This window comes from Mytilus trossulus, chromosome 9 (assembly GCF_036588685.1).
Source record: "Mytilus trossulus isolate FHL-02 chromosome 9, PNRI_Mtr1.1.1.hap1, whole genome shotgun sequence".
Classification (NCBI taxonomy): Eukaryota; Metazoa; Mollusca; class Bivalvia; order Mytilida; family Mytilidae; genus Mytilus; species Mytilus trossulus.
Genome location: NC_086381.1, coordinates 18,544,644 through 18,571,145, shown reverse-complemented (window position 1 = coordinate 18,571,145; position 26,502 = coordinate 18,544,644). Strand labels below are relative to the sequence as shown.

General features: G+C 32.1%; 2 protein-coding genes across 4 annotated transcripts; one reads left to right on the top strand and one right to left on the bottom strand.

Annotated features, from left to right (window-relative positions):
• Positions 1-907: 907 nt before the first annotated feature.
• Positions 908-6,077, bottom strand: LOC134683660 (uncharacterized). Its single transcript, XM_063542972.1, has 4 exons — positions 5,771-6,077; positions 3,231-3,634; positions 1,976-2,222; positions 908-1,270 (listed from the first exon to the last, which is right to left on the bottom strand). The coding sequence occupies exons 1-4, from the start codon at positions 6,044-6,046 to the stop codon at positions 1,016-1,018; spliced, it is 1,182 nt and encodes a 393-aa protein (XP_063399042.1). The 5' UTR covers positions 6,047-6,077; the 3' UTR covers positions 908-1,015.
• A 3,292-nt stretch (positions 6,078-9,369) lies between these two features.
• Positions 9,370-25,575, top strand: LOC134685240 (transcriptional activator protein Pur-beta-like). Of its 3 annotated transcripts, none has more exons than XM_063544767.1 (7): positions 9,370-9,493; positions 15,646-15,752; positions 16,722-16,824; positions 17,296-17,399; positions 18,555-18,687; positions 20,205-20,311; positions 20,700-25,575. In XM_063544767.1, exons 1-7 carry the CDS (start codon positions 9,445-9,447, stop codon positions 20,841-20,843), a joined length of 747 nt encoding a protein of 248 aa, XP_063400837.1. In that variant the 5' UTR covers positions 9,370-9,444; the 3' UTR covers positions 20,844-25,575. The 3 variants fall into 3 exon arrangements, with proteins under 3 accessions (XP_063400837.1, XP_063400836.1, XP_063400835.1); XM_063544766.1 differs by having other exon boundaries at positions 17,281-17,399; positions 18,555-18,675; XM_063544765.1 differs by having other exon boundaries at positions 17,281-17,399.
• The last annotated feature ends 927 nt before the right edge of the window (positions 25,576-26,502 follow it).

Below are 26,502 nucleotides of genomic sequence, written 5' to 3'. Positions count from 1 at the left end.
TGTGATCATTGTCCTCTACAGAAAAAGACACATGCTGGCCTATCTATTGTTGTTCTTTATGCATTGGTGAATTTAAATGTATATTTTTCCTCATTAAGAATTATCTTAAACTTTGTACAAGTTAAAACCATTTTTGTAAAGCAATAATTTGTACAGGTTATAACATGTATGAGGTACTTTTGTACATGATATAACTTGTATTTTTGCATTATACAAGTTATGACATGTACAATATTTTTGTACATGTTATAACCTGTACAAAATCGCAACTTGTACACGACATATATATAACTCGTCTAAACATCAACCCAACAATGTTATAATTGAAAATTTGCTTTCGCAAATTTATGGTTCTTCCCTCGCCGGGATTCGAACCCATGCTACTGAGATATCGTGACACCAAATCGCCTGCACTGTACCTGTCCTGCTAGAAAACACGACCACCTGGGCTTCATAAAAATGAAGCTTTCGGTGGGTATGTGTTACCTTTCCACGTCAGTTTTAATCTAGCGTCGTAATATGTCTATGGACAAAAGCATTATTGAAATAATAGCATGTGCACTCTACGAATCAACCATTAGATGTACTTTTGATCTCAAACCAAAATTTGATCACTATTGAAGCATATTATATAGATGATAATGATATTTTCCTAAGGAACTATGACTGATCTTTGCCGCAAGTGACATGGTAGAAATCAAAGAAGCTAAATTAACCCTTAAAAGGCAAATGACAATATAAAAAAGAAGATGTGGTATGATTGCAAATGAGACAACTATCCACAAAAGACCAAAATGACACAGACATTAACAACTATAGGTCACCGTATGGCCTTCAGCAATGTGCAACGCTCATACCGCATACAAAGTTTTTATAGCAAAGTAAAAAGATAGTCCTTCACACGAAATCGAAGATGTTAACTCTATTTATAAATCTATTTACATTTTGAAAAGTGAAAACATGAATTATGCAATTAAAAGAAACATGAAAAATACACAATAATATTAAATACAAATCATTTCTTGTGATAAACGCGCGGATATTGAGAACTAGCAGAGTTTGGATGAGTGTGTCCATGTGCGTTGTTATGTATAGATGGTCTGCTGCGACATGAACCTGAGGATTTACTCGTTGAAGATGTGCTCGTATTGTCTATATCCAAAGGATTGTTATAATACTCCATCTTAAGAACACCATTGTGACCGAGCAGAAAATGCGGTGATTTGTTTTCACAAACTTGCTTCTGGTGTATCTTTTGTCTTTCTGAGAACTGAAATAATTCATTGATATTTTGAAATTATTACTTAAAAACCGCATTATTGGAAAAAAATGGTTTGTGGCGTGAAACAGGTGTGAAACAGAAAGATATGAACATTATAGATATATGTTAATTTCCTTTACATGTAGATTTAAAACAAAAGATTTTGTCAAATTGATTTTTTTATCACAGCGATTTATACAGTATAACTAGATAAATAGGACTTGAGGCTTACAAATATGTGCTTCCTCATTTTTTCAACTTGAGATAAAAATTTCTCTATGTGAAGATGAACAATACAATGTGTCTGTAGCGTAACTCAATATGGATGCATGCAACAGTTCAGGTTATGAAACTGAAACTTATATAGACTGAAACTAAATTCTTTCCAACGCATGGGCCAGACGGATTTGTCTTACATAGACACACCAATATATCATTTTTTTTCTTTTTTTTTCTTTCTTGTTGCTATGATGTCTCATAGAAGGCAATACCCTGAGATTATAGTATCAGGTTAATTTATACGTTTATTCATGTAAAAATGTATATATAATTGTAAACGTAATTGAAACAGAAATTGGGCAAGGCAGTGTGTAATTTCATGTTACAACATTAACACACTCGTAACAACAAAAAGTAAAGAGAAAAGCCAAAAAGGCTCAATCATAACTTCTGTATTCTCTGCAATTTTTCTTATTGTGTTTTACATTTTTGTACCTGAGTGAATTTAGGTGTTGTTTGTTTCTTTTTTTGTGCATCATGTCTGGTTTTTGATGTCTGTGTATCCAAGTGATATGAGCTAGCCACTCTCAGTTTGATGCTGTCTTGAGAATACGGCTCTGTTGTACAGAACATTGGCATCATAGGAACACTGGGTACTATGGTACTGGGTAGTCGCCTACAAACACATGTACTGGTAGTCTTCATCGTTAGGTCCTCAATTTTTCCCATAGTATATTCTTGTCTACAAAATTCTAGTCTATAGTGGCCAATTACACACAAAAACTACACACACATAATATATATATGAAAGAATTGAATTGTTTTTTTCTTTATTTTTGTTGTCATACATAATCTATTTTCATATGTTCTTAATATTATGTCTTAGTAATACAAATTGTCGGTATGAATTATGATACATTGCACTTTTATGTGTGTTTACAACTGCAAAACATCATCAGGATTATATGTATTTTTACTATTATAATGTTTAGCTAATGTTTGTTCGTGCTGATACCTAGGTCCGTTATTCGGAGTGCCACTCGAAAGCTGTAAGGAAAATTGATCTCCATGAACACTCCCTTACGAGGACAAATCACCAACCCAACACTACACGAGTGCAAGGACCCAAAAAGTCGGTTATTTATGGTGGAGATATAAATAATGAAATAAACAAATTTCCAAAAAGAGAATAATCAGAAACAAGCTATAAGTAGCAACTACATATATGTATACCATTCAGGATTTATAAAGACGGGAATAGACTCTGTCGTGAATAGAAATATCTTTCTATATAGAATTTTAAATAAAGAAGTTACCGTTTGCAATCAAATGTCCATAGAAAATTTGTTCAAGCATGTAACACGAGATGTTTGTTTTCAGAAAAAAAATTACAGTGTTTGGATCGGTAATATTGAAGGGATGGTTCACCAAATGCATTTCATATAAAGTTCATGACATTATATGTTGTTTTTTGCATCAGGTTAATTACGTCATCTATTCTTAGACATGCACATAAAACGTCCTGCCCTATGTACTTTTAATAATTTTGAATAATAATTTCAAATTCATAACATTCTAACTGTGATGCAATAATAATGGACAACTCAAGTAAAACAAATAGGTGGTTATGGGGTTGCAATCCCCCTTTTTGACGATCAATGCTTTTGAATGGAGACAAAATGTTGAAACCCCCCTTTTGAAATTAAATGGATCCTGCCCTGTAAATTAATATGTGTTTTAAGTGATATACCTGTACTGTTCTATATAGTTTTCCGAAAACTCAAAATGGACAAATTTATACTGAATTGGACTGGTTGGTCTACTTGTATATCCAGGGGTAGTGTAATTAGACTGTGTGGTCTTCTGTTGATCAGTTGACTTTCTATCTTGGTATATAGTACCCTTTCTATCTTGGTATATGGTACCAGTTCCTCCATTTGTGCCAGGTCTTGTAAAACTAAAGCGATCTTTCATTTGTTTTGTCTTTCCCGTTTTTTGTGTAGTTTGTGACGGAGAATCAGACTTCGATGTATTTAGTTTTGCTGAAGCAGAGTGGCTCCGAAGTTTCACACTATCCTCTAATTGTGTTGTATTGCAATGAACCGATGTGGCAGAGTGTTCCCTGGAGCAAGTTTTCCATCCGCTGAACTCATCCTGGAAGAAGAAAAAACAGTGCGAACTATTTTAATGGAGATTCCTTTACAATATTTCTTTATTCTATATATCTATCCTGCTTGAAGTCCTATAATATATATAAGTCAAACTCCTTATTCTTTATGTGCCTTTCCTAATTCAGGAGTCTTTTTTTCGGTATAGTTGTTGTTGGCCGACTCATGTCCGCCATAATTATTTTCGATGAACATGTTATACTTATAAATCACATATTGTCCGAACTTTTTAATACAGCTGCCTATATATGGTATCCGGGTGGTGCTAGTTATCGAAGGCCATAGGTTGTGTATATAGTTGCTAACAATCAATTATTTTGACACTAATGGAAAAATCTGTACCTTGACAATACATTAGGAAGTGTCTTTACCTTCAATCTGCAGTAACAGTAAAGTACTTGTAAAACAACTAAGACATCGTAAACTTCATACTTTTCGCTTTCGACATTTTCCTCCCATCTAAAACGCAAAAAGCCGAATGTTTGAAAGTCAAGGAAGAACCAAAAACAGTTGAAGAACTACTTGACCAGTAATGGACAAATCCATATAATGTCAACTTTCCCCGAGAATGATAAAACCTTAAGTTTCTTGGTTATTTTCTCAATTTAAAAACGGAAATTTCAAGGAAATTTAATTATAAATCATGTAAGTACAAAAGTACGGACTACTAAGCTAATGACACCCTCGGGACTGTTAGTCTACTGGGAGCTGTATCGTCCCAAAACAAGAGGCTCTAAAAGGCCTGTGTCGCTCACCTTGGTCTATGTGCACATTGAACAAAGGACACAGATGGATTCATGACAAAATTGTGCTTAAGATATGGTTATGTGTTTGTAGATCTTTCTTTACTGGACATTCTTTCTGCTTACAAGTATCTCTATCTAAAATGAACTTGGCCCAGTAGTGACAGTGGGAAATATTTTGTAAAAATGTACTAAAATTTACCAAAAATTATGTTGAAAATTGTTAAAAATTGAATATAAAGGGAAATAACTCCTTAGGGAGTCAATTGACCATTCTGGTCATGCTAACTTATTTGTAGGTCTTACTTTGCTGTACATTATTGCTATCTACAGTTAATATCTATCTATAATAACATTCAAGAAAATAACCAAAAACGGCAAAATTTCCTTAAAATTACCAATTTAGGGGCAGCAACCAAACAACGGGTTCTCTGATTCATTTGAAAATTTCAGGGCAGATAGAAATTGACCTGATGAACCACTTTAAACCATCTCAGATTGCTTTAAATGCTTTGGTTTCAAAGATATAAGCCAAAATCTACATGTTAGCACTATGTTCTTTGTTTAGCCGTGGCGGTCATCTTAATTGGTTGGCCGGATCACCGGACAAATTTAAAACTAGATACCCCAATGGTGATTGTGGCCAAGTTTGGTTCAATTTGGCCCAGTAGTTTCAGATGAGAAGATAATTGTAAAAGGTAACGACGATGGACGACGGACGACGACAGACGACGGACGACGACAGACGACGGACGCCAAGTGATGAGAAAAGCTCACTGGCTTGGCCCTTCGGGCCAGGTGATCTAAAAAAACACTTCAATAATTCGTGTGCCCAAAGCGCTTTTATGGATCTACCTATAAAAATTATGAGGAATGCTCAAAGCCAAATATTTTAAAGCCAATAATGTATAAGAATTAAAACATTTGAAGAACTACATGACCAAAAAGGTACATAAAAATAGCCAAAATCCATTTAATGTCAATTTTGCCTGAGGAATTCAAAGTAAAGTGTGTAGTACATGAAACTTTACACTATAGTCTATCAATCTGTTACAAAATATAAATATCCTTTATGAATACGCGAGCTGAAATTGGTCTGAATTTAAATCATATTGTTAGTCTGTATAAATGTAGTAACTGTATTGGCAAACTATAGTATGTACAGTACTTCTTTTTATTCAAAACAAAAAGCGTAGTACGTGTACCTTTATGCTATAGTCTGTGGTCCCTGTATTCGGCTTTCTACATTCAAAGTATATGGCATGCCTCCTGTTTTTTAAAAATAAGATGTGGTATGCTTACTATTTTTACTACCTTCAAACTATAGGATGTAGTCTATATATATGTATAAATTCCTTTAAACTATTATTCTATAGTACCTGTTTACTGTTTTCACTCGGCTCTTGATACAGAACAGCGCTTGAACATCTGTTCCTTTGTACAGTTTCTTTCTCAGTCGTCTTGACATTCGTACCGTCTTTTATTAATGTTTTCGCGTCTTCATTTATATCTTCGTTTTCCCTCATTGTGTTTGTGGCATTGTTTTCAAACATCTCTTTGTAAACACAAGGCAAGTACACAGGGTTAATTTCATAGATGATGTTCCTAAATTCTGCACTGTAGCGGACACCATGACTTCCTACCCAGACAGACATATTCCAACTGTAAAAATAGTCCCATATATTTTTTTTTATTAAAATGTTATATCGGTGCATGTAAAATTATGGGTATGTATCCTATATGCTGTATTGCTTTTGGAATAAAGTTTTATTGTTAAGTTTGAATGGGGACATATGATTGGAAACCCAACTATCCTTAAACCTCGATTAGAACCTACTTTTAAAAATGGCTAAATCAGCCGATGCATTACATTTCAGATGGACGGGAGCCCAGGACCACGAACAAGGGTAAACATATAGTTTATACGAACAATACGAAACCTTCCAACAACATCGAGTCTATAGTTTTGCACAAACAACAGTAAAGTAAAAAGAAACAATCTCCTTGACATTTCCGTACTCAAAGAGTTGAAGGTCAACTTTATTATTTATTGGCATACACAATCCTAAAACGATATATAGACGGTATAATGTATCTTTAACGTGCTTATGTTTTTGGACATCGTCTGGATTTTCATTATTTTCTGAATTTCCGTATTTTTTATTTTCTCTTTTAATATCTTTTTATAAATCTTAATAGATATAGGAAGATGTGGTGTGAGTGCCATGCAATGAGACAACTCTCCATCCAAATAACAATTTAAAAAAGTTAACCATTATAGGTCAATGTACGGCCTTCAACACGGAGCCTTGGCTCACACCGAACAACAATTAAGCTATAAAGGGCCCCAAAATTACTAGTGTAAAACTATTCAAACAGAAAAAAAACCGGTCTAATCTATATAAAAAAAAACGAGAAACGAGAAAGTCTTTATTTAAAAAGGAGCCTTGATATATAATGCATACAAAATAATTGTCAATCTCGTTACTTGTACAATGCTACACCTGTCTTTAACATGTTTTTGTAACGATATATCATGTTTTACAAGTTGAAGGAAACTTACTAGTTATCCGACGTGTTTATGTGAACTTGTAATTGACGATAATAAACGGTAGATGTTAAGATGGAAAATGGTGGGCGTATATTCCAGCTAAAATGAAAGGGCCGCTTTCCCTTTGCTTTGGTGACAATTCGTTCCTTGTTTACGATATAACTTTATGCCGGTATGAAAGGGTGTTTTTTTTCTCTCGAGCAAATTATATTGAAAATTATACCAAGGATTTGTATAGCATAATATAAGCTATACAAATTTTTGATTATACATGTTTATGCACTTTAACCGTAAAATGGGTCACAATATGTTATTTACAAACAAAATTAAGATAGACTAGTATAACAACAATAACAACAACAGTAAATATGAAAATAATGTTGACAGTCATGTCGGCATAATTGCATGCAGTTGTAATTTATTTTTCTACGGATATAATTATATATTGTAGGACTCTGTCCATTTCTATATTTTTAAACTTAGTTCGGATCATTAACAACACATTTTGTTTGAATAGTTATAAAGTATTTTAATATTTGATCATATTCTTCTAGTCAAATTGAATTTCGGAAAGTTTTCTCGTAACAAAAAAGGACATGTCCATGACTAAACACTACCGTTGACCATGCATTGAAGCCGTAAACATGTCTTGGGTAAAAACAGTCGAAACTATTGACCTCTTCGATTTCATCTTATGATATTTATAACAAGAATATGTCCATAGTACTCGGATGCCCCATCAGCACTATAATTTTCTATGTTCAGTGGACCGTGCAAATGGGATAAAAATAATAATTTGGCATTAAAATAAGATAGATCATACTTAGGGAACATGTGTATCAAGTTTCAAGCTGATTGGACTTCACTGACTTCACTAAAAACTACCTCGATCTAAAACTTTAAACCTGAAGCGGGACACTGAGACGGACGAACGAACGGACGCCCGGCCGCACAGACCAGAAAACATAATGTCCATAAATGGGACATAAAAATAAAGAATCAGTTTTCTTTTAGCTTTTAAAAGTCTGTGTTTTATGTCTTTCTATGCATTGTGTGCATGTGATCAGATCTATTGTCATTTGATGTTCTTCATTTATTTATAAAACTCATCAACGTTTTGTAAAAACGGCAAAAAATATAGGCCTTTATAGTTTCAAAACTCCTACTTGACCACGTTTAGGAATCTTACAGCAATACAAATTCGTGTGTCCATCTTATGTATGACAGTCGCACATAAGAAAAGAAAAAGCAGGTATAGGTGGCAACAAAAATCATGGATAATTTATAGAAAAACAAACAACACTTCGATAAATATAAAATTGTATTTCCACCACTGGTTATCTACATATTATAAATAATTTTACAATAAAAAAAACACACAAATATGTCATAAAGATAGATAGAAAATAGAACCAGAACACTATCGATATCGAAAAGAAAATAGACAAAGATAGATAGAAAATAGAACCAGAACACTATCGATATCCAAAAGAAAATAGACGAACTGAATATACATCTATCCAAGATGACACACAAAACTCTTAGATGATCTTTGATAGATAAAACTACAAGAAGAATCTAGAATAGTATATGACCAGTGGCGGATCCAGAACTTTTCATAAAAGGGGGGGAGGCTCTGACTGACTTAAGGGGGCCCTCTCCAGTCATGATTCAGTGATCCCCTATATAATTAACCCTGGGTCCGCCTATGATGACAAGTAATTACGTTAAAACTATAGATCACTATAGAAATATGACTGCCAAAACACAGAATAAAACAATGCAGAAATAATATAAGAAATCAAAACTATTTAGCAAAAGAAACACAACAAATGGTTACCTCCGCTGTAGACGACATTATATTATCATCTAAGACAAAGGTGTGGGCAGCTAAAAATAACAAAAGAAGGTTCGGATCCAGGATTTAAAAGATATGCTCCAAATTAGGCCACGTCAGGAGTGAAAAATGTGGGGGGGGGGGGGGGGATTATATGCATCATCCATACAGGTAGGTCATAATGACATGTGACGTTAATAAGGGGGCGGGCCCCTATCATGATGCCTCTATGACTCCGCGGCTAAATCCGCCTCTGAAAAGGGGTTAAGAATCAACTTCTGATCTTTTATCACTTGGTTATTTTTGGAGAAACTGTTTTGAATAACGTTTCATGTTATATATTAACTTAAATCACTCTTGTTTGTATTATTCTTAAACTTTGTTCCCCATCTTCAAATCTTCGCGGGTTTCAAACATTTTTCGTGACGTCAAGGACGGTGAAGGGTCATATTTGTTTGATGTTCACGACACAAATATTGTTTTTTAACATCTATAAAAATCAGACATTGGTTCAGTTTGCATCACATTTTGATTGTTTACCAAGGAATAAAAAGAGTATCGTAATTTTCGAATTAAATAATTTATTATCAAGAAACTAATTAGGTCATGAATTATTCATGAGGGTTTAGAAGGAGGCTTTGAGGCAGAACAGGAAGGGTTGCACCATGTCGGACCGGGAGAGTGGTGATGAACAACAAGAACAGCAAGGACAGGGTACATATTGCTTGAAACTGTCGTACATGAATACTACTGCATCTATTTTGGTTCTTCATACCTGCTTTATTTCCCAAATATGCTGACAAAGTTAAAAAAACGTGTTTGACTTCATGACCCGGTCAGTCCAAAATATTTTGACATAAAGCGGGATTGCATTTCAAGTGTGTGTCTTTGATTAAGGGTCCTTTCTAATTGTCATTAGCTAGAATATGCATTGGTTTGTTATTGGTGGTATGCAGATGGAATATCGTTTATTTCATTGCAAGGTGGTTGTTTGTCAGCTGGTAAAATCAAAATGGCGAGAAAATGACCTGATTTTGGATCTTATTTAGAACACTTGCGAACTATTTAGCATCAATCGGAGCCACGAACCTTAGAAACAGGTTAAAATATTGTTTCATGAAAAATGTGAATTAAAGCCCAACTTGAATACCTTCATTTGTAATTGAAAATAAGTTGAAGTTGTAGGTGTATAAAGATGTTGGCAAAAGATCAAACTTGAAACTATGATTTTTATTAATTCACATGACTTGAGGAGTGACAATTTCCAAAATAATACTCTACATTGCTATATGACATTGACTAATAAATGATCCATCTTCCAAAATCTTTGAACAAAAAATAATTTAAGTAGTAATATTTCTATTAAACTGATAAAATGACAACATTATTTTACACATATTTATTTAGAGTGGATTGGGAAACAAGTTTTGCAATTTATATTAATCCCTTTCCACTTTGCGGGTGCGAGTGCTGCCTTGTTGCGGCATTAGCCTACTCTTTTTCTAAATCTACAAGGGTGTCTTTAATGTGCAAAAGATATGATTCTCTCTTAACACGGGTCAGCCATTTATCGTCCCCTTCCGACAGACTATCATCGTTTCCTTAAGACCATACTCGCAAATGGTGTCAAGGGAGAGCAGAAAATTGAGTTCCTGAAATTTTCATCTCAAATGGGAATCGAACCAGGAACGTTTGTGATAGTAGTCTAATTCACTAACCACTACACCACGGCTCTAAATGACAACATTAGTAAGGATGATCCTAATTATAATACATGTTCACCAATCTTTTAACAGTTGTTTTTATGCCTCAGCCACAGCAGATGGAGCCAAAGCTCCAGATAAGCTGCGTGTTTGCATGACGAAGCAATAAAACTTAATTCAAAACCCAATGCAAAATTGCCCATTGCAGAGTTCTAAAACCCAATAATTTGACAAAACCATGAGTTGTTAACGCTTTTAGTCGCTATCATGTGGGTAATTTACCCTTATCTATTACATAGTCGTTGCGTAAATCTATTTTTGTAATATTAAAAAATCGAAATGTCCTTTCGTTTTAAAAATAGATTGTTGAAAGGATCCCTGCTGAAATGTTTTAGCTTAAAGGTTTGGTACATGTGATGAGGAAAACATTTCGATCATCTCTGTCTTTATCTAATTAGTGTTAGCCACGGCATCATAATTCTTTTCGTACTTCTCAGGACTTAGCATACCAATCAGCAATGAATTCAAACGAAAATAACTGACTTGGTATTAATAATGCAATTGAAAAACTATTTCACTCAATTAAATAAAAATGGAGGAGTAAAAACCCCAGTTTGTGAATTCTTATCTGGAGCTCTGTGGAGCTTTAACCCTCTTGCTGCTGGATTTGTCCACACCTGTTGTGTCTAAGGGACACATTTGTCTTGTTTTAATTTAAACATGCTTCTAATCATTGCTGTACCTCTTTCAAATAAAAGACCTAAGATTATTTAGTGTATTATTTTTCTACAATGAGTTCCCAAATGAAACAGTCATAAGGTTGTGATGACATTATTGATATAGTCTCTAATTTTCTTTACATCAAACAAATGTTACAAAACACGGTTTTAATTTGGGTTGCGTCACTTTTATTGTGAACTTTCCTTTTCTATGTTGTAACCTCTAATAGCGCCTACATACAGAGTTTAAATCTCCCAATGGATATGATATTCCTTGAATAACATGAACAACACGACAGGTGACACATGTGGAGCAGGATCTGCTTACCCTACCTGAGATCACCCTCAGTTTTTGGTGGGGTTTGTGTTGCTTAGTCTTAATTATAAGTTTTCTATGTTGTGTTTTGCGCAATGTTGTTTGTCTATTTACACCCTTTTACAGAATGTATTATGGTATAATGTCACTGTTGTCCGTTGTTAACATGTCAGTCAATTACTCAAAAACGCTATAACCAATTTGCATAAAACTTTGGTGAATTCTTATATCTATTGACATAAGCTCCCTTTCGTTTATTGTAAATTTTTCATTTCAGAGTTATTTAGGTTTTATTCATAAAAAGTGGGGGGGTCAGATTTTCCAGTTTTCTGAAAATAACTCAAAAATGATGTCAGCAATTCTCATGAAACTTCGGTGAATTGTTTAAATTATATATATTGATGTAAGCTCCCTTTTGATTTTCATGAATTTCTTATATGTTTATAGTCTGAACAACAGTATTGCCCAACAGCACAGTTTATTGCACAACAAGAAGAAATCTTTAATCGAATATAGATTCAATTTGTTAACTATTTAATTACAATCCAAATTCAGACCTGTATCAAGCTTGAATGGTCCATTTTTGCCCCAACTGTTCATAGTTGGACCACTGTTGGCGTTTAAAGCTTTGCTAAGCGAAGCAGTTTATAAGCCATGGTGTTTTCAGTTTTTTGGGGATCTATGTGTTTGGCTTCCCCTCGGGTATCTTTCACTCTTCTATGGTTCTAGGGTTATGTACATGTCCCTTTAAAATGTAATGTGCAACCAGTTGCATCATCTGTGTCCCATGGATGCATTAATATTCTCCATTTATTTATAAATAAAATATACTAGTTGACTTATATTTAAGGTCAATCAGTAATTCAGTTCAAAAGTCATTGAACAATCAGGTTAAACTTTGATGTAATAGTATTTAAGCATTTGTTTGGGAAAAAGCTCAATTTTCAAATTGAAAGTAATCTATACGATGGTTTTATACTCAAAATCAAATAAGCATAGAAAAATGTGAGTTGTCAAAAAGCTACATGTAACAGTTCATTATTTCATTCAATCATCTGAATTTGTTCTGATTCATCTAAAATTCCTTAAAAAGATTTGACAATTGTACATTAGTTTACAATGACTCAGACTAATTGTGGTCATACTAAATCATTGTAAATGTATTTACACTTGTATGCAAATTTGACTAATACTTAAAGTCAAATAAGTTCTGCAAAATTTTATGTCTCAATTAAAAATATTTGACATCCTTTTTAAAAGTTACTGTCTAACAATGCCAGAAGGTTATTCAAAAACAGATGTAGGGCAGTTGGGAAAAAAATCAGCTTAATTTCCAAAAGTGAACAAAATGTAAGGTATTACAATAAGTTTTCCAGTTTGGTCTGACTTCAATGTTATTTTTAGGATGTTTATGGCATGACTGTCAGACAGTTTGGCATTGACTGTTAGATTTGTATCACTTAATTAATTTTCAGCCTTATAAAAGTAATTTTTCTATTACATTACAAATCGGTGGCGGATCCAGCCATTTTAAAAAGGGGGGGTTCCCAACCCAGAGTAAAGCGGGGGGTTCCAACTATATGCTCCCATTTAAATGCATTGATCGTCAAAAAAAAGGGGGGTGGATCCGCCAATGTAAATTATGATGTTATGTGCACACATTCTTCAAATTAACAGCACTTTTCCCTTTGAGAGTCAAGAAAACATAGATCGAATAAGAACCGAATAAACATGATAAATGTAAATCGAATGGATCAGTAACCGGGTAAACCCTGCCATTATATTAAGCTAACAAATGTACATGTTCATGTAAAAATGTATGTTAGGTTCAAAGTACAAAAATGTATAATAGAATATTGAAATAGTTCATTTTTTCTAAATTTTCATTATTTTTTTTTATTTGCCTTGTGGTGTTGCTTACAAAATGCATTTATAAATGATTTTGTAGAAAATGACTAAAACCCTGATCTGTACATTATAAACGGGAAACCAGATAATTTAGTCTTCATCCTCTTGATGATTATTTTTTACAGCCACAGGCCTTACCCAGTCTTCACACGTAACCACAAGTCCTACATCCATGGCTTGTAAAATTGCTTTCCTTCTCTACAAGCCAACATAATCCAACTAAAATTTTCCTAGGATTGAGCTTCGGGCTTGTGAAGTTTAGTTTATCATGAAAACTGCCAACCCTTTTTTTTTGGGGGGAGGGGGGGAAATGTACATGCATATTGATCATATTGATTCAATAGGCCATTTACTGTAACAGTCTGTTAAAGTAGCAGAAACTCTTACATGTATAGTCTGGCAAGACAATTATATTTCAATCCTAGGCTGGTTGGCCTGTGGCCAAGTATGATGAGTGGGATATAATATTTAAGTTATAGTAAGACGACATTAATTTAAAAAAACATTTAAATTAAAGAATTTATCCAGACAAGTTATGAGTACACTTAATACATGTATTTCATTTCTTGATGATCAAAATAAAAGAAACTAACTAAGGTGCATTGATTATCTAATTTATGGTCATGTACAATTTTAAAATCTATGCCTGCTTTTCACTTCAAACCTACAATGAAATTAACTTTTTTCTAGGAGTAAGTATAACAAGCATGACAAGTGGAATGTAACATGTAACCTTGTAGGGTCAATCATTCTACACCTTTTCTATTTTTAGACACTTTGACCACTCTTCATTGATTGTGTTAATACATGTTGGTCACAAATTTTTATAAAAAGTTTATGCGACAATAGAATATTTTATTTGATTGATTATTTACTCATCATGCTCATATTTAATGCATTTTTTTGGGTTATATTATGTAATTTATTTTGTATTAGAGCCATTAAACTTATGAAAATCAATAATTATTACATAGATAAATTCTGTTAAACATTGTACACTTATTATATTTGGTACATTTTTTTCCAACCACCCACATGAATCTCTTGCTTGAAATGTGTATAGGAGTGTTGTCAGATATTAAAAATCTTCTACTTTATAATTCTCTTGGATGTTTTATTTATTCAAACTTAATGGAAGAAAAATTTCTTACTTAAGGAACACTTAATCACTTTCCCAGATTTAATTGAAAATACTTGGAATGCAAAATCTTTATTGTAACCTTTCATGGGGTGGCCAGTTCCAAAAAAACAACTACGGTTGCACTTGGAATTCAATATAAATAGTAATTTATTGGATAAATTGATAAACTATTTTACATTTGTATGCCCCTGCTGCACTGGAGGGGGCATTAAGTGTTACCCTTGTTAGTTTATGAAGCCTCAAGGTAAGTCCCCAAAACTGGGAGACAGGAAATAGGAATCCTAGAAGTGTTACAGAGTGTAGTAGATACAATAACAATGAATGAGTTGAATAACCATTGAGGCAAACTGATGCCCCAGAACTTCTCTGAAGTAACTGTATAATATATTAATGAAAAATTATTTTTATGGCCCATTTGTGGGCATTATGTTTTCTGGTCTATGCGTTTGTCTGTCTGTCAGTGTGTCCTGCTTCAGGTTAAAGTTTTTGGTGGGTAGTTTTTGATGAAGTTGACGCCACATCAACTTGAAACTTAGTACACATGTTCCCTACAATATGATCTTTCTAATTTTAATTCCAAAGTAAAGTTATGACCCCAATTTCATGGTCCACTGGACATGGAAAATGTCAGATAGTGGGAGTATGGCATCCATGTTCTAAGGACATATTCTTGTTAAATGCAATGTTGATTAATGTTGGTGAAAGATTTCATTATTGGCCATAATAGCCTTGGACATGATCAGTCTGTCTGTTCATAACAAAATGTGTTCACTCTATATCTAGCGAATTGTTGATTTCAAAGTTTATACTTGACATGTATATTAACCATTGGAGGGTGTGTCACAATGAATGTACAACTTCCTAGGTCAAAATCTTTGGTTTCAGTTGACAACCCCATATTCAACGGTATAAATACAAATATTTTACCACACGTTATTCATAGCGGGAATCACAGCATGCTCCAAGGTTAACATAAACAAGATTAAATAAAGAATCTCATCACAGAGGTGGTTCCCATCTCAATGATATCTAGTTAAGTAGTTTATTTTATGTCTTATTGAATCACTCGTTTATTTCAGGCTCTGGTGAGCAGGAGTTGGCAACAAAAACTTTGCAGATTCAGTCAAAAAGATTCTATTTAGATGTCAAACAAAACAGACGTGGAAGATTTATCAAAATAGCAGAAGTTTGTATTTATTTTATTTTTTATCAGGTCTTGACCTCCAGATTTATAACAATAAAACATTTGCAATTGAAATTGTAAACTTTTGTTCTTATAATTGCCTTTTGCTTTAATAGAATTCAAAGCAGCACTGGCTATTGTACATGCCTACTATACAGTGTATACATATTTATCCGTAGGACAGTGACTAATATGATTTTGTTTTTAAAAAAAAATATATATATACTTATTGATTGGCAAAATGAACTTGCCCCCCTGGAATCTTTTTTTTTTGTTGACATTCAACTGAATAATTTCCTAAAACATGTGTACAGGTAACTAATTACAACTAGTCATTCAACATTTGTTACATTATTTTCACTAAGAACAGATGTTTGTAACGTGTGTGTGTGTCAATAGAGAGCAATACACACTTTAAATCTAAAGGTCAAGACAACATACATGTAAGGTCTTCAATATTAAACTTGTGAAGACCTATAGTATATGCAAATGAAACAGCAGTTTACTGATACAATACAAAAATCTAGAGGTCTAGACATCATACTAGTACAAGACCTGATGGAAATTGTAAAAAGACGGAACCGAATCTTATTACATTTGGATTGACATTGCAATAATGTATGACACTCTTACAGAAAATCAGTTAATATTCTGATCATAAAGGTCTGGTAAAATGCTTTTTAAAGTCAGGTTTCTGTACATGTCATGTGTAAACAAATAATTTTGTTAGGTTTCTCACACATTTTTTTACCAGGGATAAAAAGAAATGGCAAAGTTGATGCCTAGGGATCAGTACACAAGATGGCCCTGCATTATCAAAAGAATATACACACTGGAATCATAATCAGTCATACGTAAATTGCTCCACACATAATATTACAATGAAAAATTATAATTGTCAGTACGTAAAAATATCAATGATATAAATATGAATAATCTAAAGATAATAACAATAGAAATGATTTGTTACAGGTGGGCGCAGGAGGGAAGAAAAGTCGCCTCCTGTTGGCAATGTCTACTGCCGCAGAATTCAGGGATTATCTTACAGATTTTAGTGAACATTACGCATCACTTGGTAACTTGAAATATATTTTTTCCCACCTCTGAATTATTTTTTTGATTTCATTGGTTTACACTATGTGTAGACTTCAAAAAATTATTAATTTTTAAATGTTTTTAAACTACTCATTAAGAGTTATTCCCCTTAATTTTTTGTATTTTATTTGCCCCCATTTTTATGAAATGAAAGTACTATCTGAAAAAATGTTTGCATCTTATAACAAATGTTGAAAAACAAAATGACCATTACTTTCAATTAAAGTTTTGGTTCTGGCATAATAGATACGATTTTTTTGCATGTGATCTTTGATAACTAAATTTTATTCGGCCTAGAAATTATCAGGTAATGATGATGAAAAAAAATTGTAATTCTTTATTTAATACAAATACATATTACCTACAGCTCTTGTATATATATCATAGTCTTCTTTACGCCCGGTTGTTTGGGAACACTGAAATTACTACATTGTAGGTCCTCCTAACCCAGATAATTTACCTGAAGACGGTAAACTGAAAAGTGAAACCATGATTAAAGACAATAGACGTTACTATCTTGACCTCAAGGAAAATCAGCGAGGGAGATTCTTGAGGGTAAGTGGCTAGGCTACCAGCATAGGGGTAATAGTACTTAAAATTTTCATGTGGTTAATAAATGAAAAAATAAAAGAACCATGCCACATGCAAGCCAGTGAAATTCATTTTTATCTTTTTAGTATTGCTGAAAAGCAGGTTTTTAACATGTGAGGACATTTTCATGTTATTTTTTATTTCAGATTTTACAGTAAATCAGAATTGAGACTTTCTTCATAACGTTTGTTTGTTTATCACATTGCTGTCATTACAGAATCTGGTTGTGTTCTGAAAAGTTTTATGCTGCAAAAAATAATCCACAAATATTCAATTTTCAGCAAATGTAATCAAAGGATAACATTATTTATGAATTTTAGTAGCACTTACTACATGACCATGCAGAGAATGTATTATTACTGTATCTTCCAGAAATCTAGAATTTTGTTAAAAATGGCTTGCCTTTCTTTCAGAGGTTAGCAGTTTGAAAATGATTCAAAATTTACACATGTTCCCTCATTGAATTCAATTTATTGTTATGTTCTCTTAGAGTTAATGTTGCTTTCGAAAATTTATATTGTTGAAAAATGGCAATTTCTAAGGGTGGTTTTCTCTTTTTGAATGACAGACGTTAAGGAGGTTACAGCTCGGGTGCAGGGAATGAAAATGAATATACCCCTGCTTTATTAAGCGACCCCGATTGGTATAAAGTGATGTGGGTGTTTATCCTTCTTTCTAATTTTAGACCCTCTACTGCTCATGACATTGAGATATAGCTATAGTATAATATATATTGCTAAACTTTCACAGTTTCGCCACACATGAATGTACTTTAGCACCTTTCTTTTCATTTTTAACCCAACTGATTGTTATGAGCTAACTGTGACAGGATATTGATGAATTTTCTCATCTCAGCATATTGCAATACACATTTGAATCAGCTTCTCCTAACCCATTTCAGTGATTAATGAAAATTCCTCTGGGCAGATAATATTTTGACAATGCATTAGGTGGTATATTACATCATAATCATGAATGTTTATTTGTAAGGAAGATCAAAAGTAGCAGTTAATTGTGAGTATAAAAACTACATGTAATATAAATAATTATTTATCTTGCAAATAATTTTTGCAAATGAAATGTTAATTTGTTATTATGAGATTTGTTTGCCATGAATAGGTAGCACAGACTCGTCCACGAGGTGGACCTCGCTCACAAATAGCCATTCCTGCACAAGGAATGATTGAGTTTCGAGATGCTTTAACAGATTTGTTAGATGAGTTTGGTACGGACGACCACGGTGAGTCAGATGGTACATATTGTTTTATTTGTTGTTTTATACGCTTTATTACCTGCTCATCAGTTATCATTTGTATTTTATATCTTTATTGTAAGGGTGGGCCAAAAAATATATACCTTGCTTTGGATTTATTTATTTTCATGGGTACCAATGGTTTTTTTTATTGGGGAAACGTCTATGTGGATATTTAATTTTGTAAATATGGCTTAACTGCATTAAACTGGATAGGAAATTTGTATGTTGTTAAATATTTTAATTTGTTGTTCACCTATATTTTCAAAAATTAGTACCCTATGAATAATAATGAATCCACTGAATTCATCAGTAATTAATATAAAAAAATATATTTTGTAAAAGTGGTTATGAAATGTGAATGCAAATGGTATTAGACACTGCTTCTTGCTCAAAATCTTGCTTGAAATGATCATTCCCTACTTTCCTATTATATGACCCACATTTTCTTCTTTTGCTGTATTCTAAGATTCTTTTACTTCAGAATTTTACCTAAATGCCCAACAAAAGAAATCATTGGTTTAAATGAATAAAAAATGTCATTTCAAATGGAAATTTTCTAAAAGATACAGGGTATAAGATAGGACTGAAGCTTTGTATGGTTATTGCTTTAATGTATATTAGTTTGCAATGCAATAGCTTCAAAGCGAGAATTTGTTTGTAAATTTTGGTAGAGCTCCCGGTAAATATTTGCTGATTCTAATAGCCTATGATAATGTTATACATGATAAAAGTACAGGCATATAACTGAAGATCGTTTCACTTAGTCTTATTGAGTTTCACTATTCTTTAGTTCTCATTACTGAAACCTTACTCCATGAAGCAACATTATTCAATAGATATATATATGTCAGTTTTATTATTTTAATTGATTTAGTCATTTGATTCTGAAATAGAACGTTGGTTCAATTACCCAGTTTACAAAGTAAAACTATATTTCCAGGTCTGTTAAATTTCTATGAGACGCCTATATTCTCTAATATTTATCTGGAGATACAAGTCATTGGTAGTCAATGTATTTCAGCTTCAATTCTCTCGTATTCATAATGTTCCTCTTAGATTTCATCATAATTTCATAACCTGTCCAAAAAATTGTACTAGGGTAACTCATAAACAACATGTTGTAGCAAATTTATCTGGAGCTCTGCCATCAATGAACATCCTATTCTATTGGTATTGTTTTCCTATCTAAATACTGAACTGTTGAATAAGGAACTAAATCTTTTAAAAGTGTCAGAATAAGTACATAGATACATACAAGTATAAGACAAAGTTACTTTTATTTAGCTTGACATGAAGTTACACTTACAACTTTCAACTCCTGTTAGAGCCATATGTTGTATAATACTTGAACAAGTTGGACAATTAAAAAAAATACCCCAAATTTCAAGTCTTCAACACATTATAAAAATTCAGTAAAAAATGTGCAGGCCTTTGTTTCGAGACAAATATTTATACTTTCGCATTAGATAAATCATGTTGACAGATCTTATCACTTGTAAATATTATCTTTGTAGAAGGACAGAGTGAATTACCAGAAAGCAAGTACCTAAGGGTTGAAAACAAAGTCTTCTATTTTGATGTCGGCTCTAACAGACGTGGGGTTTACCTGAGAGTATCGGAGGTTTGTATTATAACGTTGTAAGGCCTTGATAAAACTTTGTAATGAAGTTTGGCATAGGATATAGTAACACAACTATCTATCTGTAATAAACACACTTGGAAGCAGGCATCACAGACCACCAACATTCTTGCATGATTGCATTCAGTCTTATACAAGCTTATGGTTGTCTAATTGCCCTTATAAGTGAAAATCATCATCGTTCAAGTAAAAGCTGAAGTGTACTTTCTGATTAGCAAGTAAACACTCAAAATTATTATATCAATTAGTGCCAAAAATATCTTTTCATTTTAGTATTTTTCCAATATGGAACAATACTTTATATTTGTTAAAATAACTTGAAAGTATAAATGAAAAGTAAATATGATTTTAAAAAAAACATCTTTTTCAGGTACGATCTAACTATCGCACTGCCGTCACCATTCCAGAGAGGTCTTGGGGCAGGTTTCGTGACATGTTGTCAGAATTCGTTGAAGGTTCCACTCAGACAGGAACTGTAGCTGAGGCTCCAAAAGAGGTGAAAGAGACGAAATAAAGATGGCTACCTATCTGACAGAGGGAATGTGCAACGTCGGGGGTCTGGTCCATATGTTTTGTAAAAAGTGCACTTGGTGTTGCGTTATGTGAAATTTTATCAGTAATTGATTGTCCTTGAGGAGAATTTTTAGCTGTTTTTTGATTGATTATAGTTGTAAGGATTAATGGTGTGTTTTTTCATTTATGGTCAGAATCACAAGAAATGTTGTCTCTATTCATTCTATTACCCTTATTGACATTTTTTGTGGGATTTTAAATTATCTATGAAAATTAAAATTCCCTAGCACAGTATTTTTACGAGGCACATTTCCTTTGCCATATTGACAGCAAAAGACATTTGACAACGCTGATGTCTAATGGCATAGGGAAAGATCGTATATTTGTGGAAAGTTTCTTACTGAATGTACTGTAGTTTGTATAATGGTGTAGGTTCAAGGTTTTAAGCTACTCTGGATAAAGGCAAATATGATATGATTGTGTGTTAATGTACTTGTATTGTTAGATGAATTTATAATAGATAAAAGAAAACGAACAGTTGCATAAAATGACGAGCTGTCCAGGACTGACTGGATATGGTTCATTTGTCTCCGTGTTATACAAAGTTGGACATGCAGCTGGTTCCGTTATCGTTCACACATTTACATCATCCTTGCCGTTAGTGACCGTTACGCACCGAGATTGGAATTTACGACTGAAATAAACTGTGATAATTTATATCTGACATTAACAATATATCATTGAAAAAATTTATTCTCAACAAATTATATTTCATACTGTTTAATTAATGTTGAATAATTTTTTTCTGAGTGTTGAAATATCTTAATTACAGCATTACTGTACATACATAGCCTCCATTTATATTTGCCTTTTGTGGTGTTAGGGAGTAATTTCGTTAAACATTGTTTATTTAGTTGCATTTCATCAAACATTAAAAACAAAATAACAATCAAACAATTCATAACTAAATAAAGTTTTGCAAGACTAACAGACATCTTGTGTATGGTAAAATGATAAGGCAGGTGATATTTTGAAGGTGATTAATGCCAAAATAGTTCTATGTACAATGCTGTGGTTTCAGGAAAATGTACAAATTTTGTTTCATATAATGTTACCTTTTTTTCACTTTGTCACCATAAGAACAAAAAAAAAAGTTTATTCTAATATCAATTTGATTGAAAGGTATTAAAACATTATTTTTAGATATCTGACCATCATGACCATGCTTGCATTTACTTCAGATCTGTAAATTAATGCCTCTTTGAAACTAAAGGGATTCCAATGTCAAAAGGAAAACAAATCCATAGAAAATAGAGGCACAGGGTCAAACAACCTTTTTGTTGTGGTTGACAAAGTGTTAAAAAAAAGTGTACATTATGTTATTATTATAAGGCCAATCAGTATAAGGAAAAGTGTTATAATTTATATACCTTCAACTGTGATAAAATTGTACAAATTGTTGTCGGTGATGAGATTCTTTATTTAATCTTGTTTATGTTGACCTTGGAGCATGCTTGGTATAAAGGACATTGTGAAATAAATGCTTCATTTTCCTGTCTAGTTTAAAATCTTGAGGAAAATCTATTGGCATTTTTGTGATGGAAGTTCTTTCTTCGTATGCTTTCAAAGTTATCATAAATGAGTCAATTCTTGACCTAATATCTTGTTAAAGTTTTTTTGTTATATATCTCAAATTATTGGTATTTAAAAAAGTTTATTTTACATAATACACAACTTAATGTGATACTTCATTACTTATTTTTTTAAAGTAATACTGCATTTTCTGATGGAAAAAAGTTGATGAATGTGGAATAACAAAAACTGTTCCTTTACTCCAATAAAGGAGTAGAGAATTGGAACAAACTAAACTTCTCTAAAAAGAAGATATAAAAGTGAAATTTTATGTTTTAGAGAGTCTCTTCTACCTTTTCATAATATATAAAGATCAAAAGTATAATAGTATCCCTTCCTTATTTAAAATTACTCAAACTGCTTAAAACCTTGTTAGCTATACTCATATTTTGTTTTGTTTTTTAAACATTTCTGTTGAACTTTGGCCTGAAGTTTGTTTCATAACAGATAAAGCTTTGCAATCATGACCTTTAATATTTTGGTAAAATTATTTTATATCATGCTTTCGTCTTAACATTAACTTAAGAAATTGGAATGAGAAATTTAATATGTATAGGATAAATATTGATTATCCGTACCTGATTGCAAAGTGTTTTTTTCTGTATTGAGGCACCATTTACCTTCAACTATAGCTCACTTTTAGAATTTGAAACCTAAAACATTTTTGTAGTTCAAGTGAGAAATTGTATTTTATTTACCAGAAACATTTCTGTTCTTTTTGGAAGTTTTTCTGTTGGTTTTGTTAAACTACTTGTTATTCAATGGAAATTTGTATAGCACACCAAAAAGTAGTCTTGCACACATTTGCAGTACACTTGTTGAGTCAATAGTTTTGGTTTCAGTTAATTTCTTGTTATTCTGTTTGTTTTTTCTGTTTATAGTTGAACTCTTACCTCATGTTTTTAAGTTTATTGAAAATCGGCCATTAATCTGAAATTGACTTTTCAACAGTAGTGTAGTTTTCAGTACTGTGGCTCTGTAACCAAGTGCTGTATGTTCTTGCAAAAACCATGTTTAAGTTGTCTGTCTATATTTTATCATTTTGTTTTTTCTTCATGTTCAGTTTTTACATACAAATTAATAATGTATTTTTCGAAAATTCAAAACAGACCACACTCATATAGATTGTAAAGTGTTTGCATAGTTTTATTTTTAACCATTTAGTTAGTTTATCAAGAACAAAGAAAATGGATTTGAAAAAAAATATTGAAATTGTATATCTAAAGTATGCCTTCAGAAAAATAAAACATGTTATTTGTTATATAAAATGTGATGGAAATTTTTGTACCCCAGCTATATTCACATATTGAAACAAGATAAGGTGAAGACATTTAACTATAAGTTTCAGTTCAACGGTAGGAATAATTGAAAAAGTAACAACAGAATTTTAGTGTATGGAGATAAATCAAAATATTCGTGCATTGAGTAATAACTTATTGTTTTATACATGGAGATGACTTTTTCTGAAATTGAATGTTGTTAAAACATGAAATTTTTTAAATATGTGTTTAGAAATTTTTTGAAACTGAAGATCATGAGCGAAACTTTTATTTAAACCTTGACCTTATCTTAACTGATTTAATGATATCATTGTTCAAGATTAGTTTGTTGATAATGTTAAAATTGTACATTTCACTTGTAATTTTTCATTCTTATTGTTGTTAGGCCGGGGTACCTTGTTTTAACAATATACATATATATATATTATGGTTTAATTTTATTGGCTATTTGGTTGCTATGTAAACGATAGAAGTGCTATGTTTATTTTTTTATATTACTAAGATTTCTAGATATTCAAGGATTTTTTACCCTGCTTAATACAAGACTGATATTTTTTCCTTAAATAAATTGTTCATATTTTAAAAGCATTGACACAGAAATAATTTTTAATTTTTTTTTTTTAATTTTGATCCTTTGGAATATGTTGATTGGCTTGCTACTTGTTAAATTGAAAATTCATATTGTGAATGAAAAAATTAAACTTGAAGAAAGGGTAAGTATTTCTTGGATAACTGGATATTTTAGTTTTATATGCACAGGGAGGCTTGGTATAGAACGAGCAAGGAGGACTCTAATGAAAATTAACTCTAATTGACAGGATTAGTCAATTTGAGAGGTATATCACCAGATTGAAAGGTCAAACTGATGATATTATTATTTTATTATTATGATGTTTTACAGCCTTTTGTTAAATTTTTGTTATTGAAAAGATATATTTATATTTAATAACGGTTATAATAATTTTGGGCAACTGCAATTTTATCAAACCTTGAAAATTATAAAGCAAATTTTAACATTGATCTAGATACGGTGTAGTGTTGATGTTTGTCTAAAGAGCTTGGTAGTTTACAAGATGTCAAAATTTGCTTTAGATTTTCACAATGCTGTTATATTCAAGCCACCCTTCATCACTGTAAAAAGGTATATTTATATTTAATTTTTTCATATCAAGAGAGAAATTGGATGTGCATGCTTTTTATGAAGTACTGGTTTGCCTGATCACTGTATCACAGGGTTATATAATATAGTTATAATTATACTTTTGTTTGAAATGAGATCAGTTATTAACTTTAGGTAATGTAGCTTATGTTAAATCTAATATGGTAAAAAAATAATTAGATATAAAGTTCAAGGTTGTTATAAAATCAAGTATAAAAAAAAATTGTTTTGACATCAACATTTAAAATAAAAGTTTTGATTTGAAATGGTTATGATGTATTGAAAAACCTGTTGATACTGTTAAAATATGTATGCGCACTAAGAAAATATTGGCAACTAATATTGGCACCTATACTTGCCGTGCATAGTATTAAAGATAAATGTGCAATAATGATATAGAATTCATGCACAAAATTATTTTTAACATGTGCACAGATTCAGAATTTCATATAAAAACAGAATTAATTGTACTTGTTTGTGAATTATAATCTACTAATTGATTGTTAAGTCATTTTACTGTTTTATTTTGTTGAGGAAGCCCTAATCAGTTTTTATGTTTACCAGTACTTTGTTGTTAAACTTCACTTGTTTTATTGTCTCAAGGAATTGTTACTTTGTTATGTAAAACAACGGCATATTATGAAATATAGATTCAATCTTTAGTTTTACTCATTGTGTTTAAGCCATGTTAGATAAAAAATGAAAAACAACACTTCATAAATTTGTATCTACTGAATTTCTAGGTTAACCTTTGATGAGGATAACTTCAAATCGATTTTTTTTAAGCTAACAATGTACAGGAACCAAATAATTGAAAAGATATAGATATAAGAAGATGTGGTATGAGTACCAATGAGACAACTCTCCATCCAAGTCAAGTCACAGAATGTAAAAGTGAACCATTATAGGACAATGTAAGGTCTTCAACATGGAGCCTTGGCTCACTGATATACATTGAAAAAAACACCTCATAACTTTCTATCTATGGAAATTTCTTGCTTTACCGATCACTCCAAATTAATTTTTTGTAAGCCAAGAATGTTCAAGAACTAAACAATTAAAGAGAAAATACATTGAAAAAAGCACTTCATAAATTTCTTGCGACTGAAGCACATTTCTTGGTTTAACTTCCATCATGAATGTTCAAAACTGATTTTTGTCTAGCCTGCAACTTTTGAAAGCTCAACATAGGGATAGTGATGCGGCGGCGTTAGCTTACTTCTTAAAAGCTTTATATTTTAGAAGGTAGAAGACCTGGATGCTTCATACTTTGTATATATATGCCTCATGTTACGAACTTTCCGTCAGTCACATGTCCAATGTCCTTGACCTCATTTTCATGGTTCAGTGACTACTTGAAAAAAAAGTTAAGATTTTTTGTAATGTTAAATTCTCTCTTATTATAAGTAATTGGATAACTATATTTGGTATGTGCGTACCTTGCAAGGTCGTCATGCCTGTCGGACAGTTTTCACTTGACCTCAACCTCAATTCATGGATCAGTGAACAAGGTTAAGTTTTGGTGGTCAAGTCCATATCTCGGATACTATATGCAATAGGTCTACTATAATTTGGTGTATGGAATGATT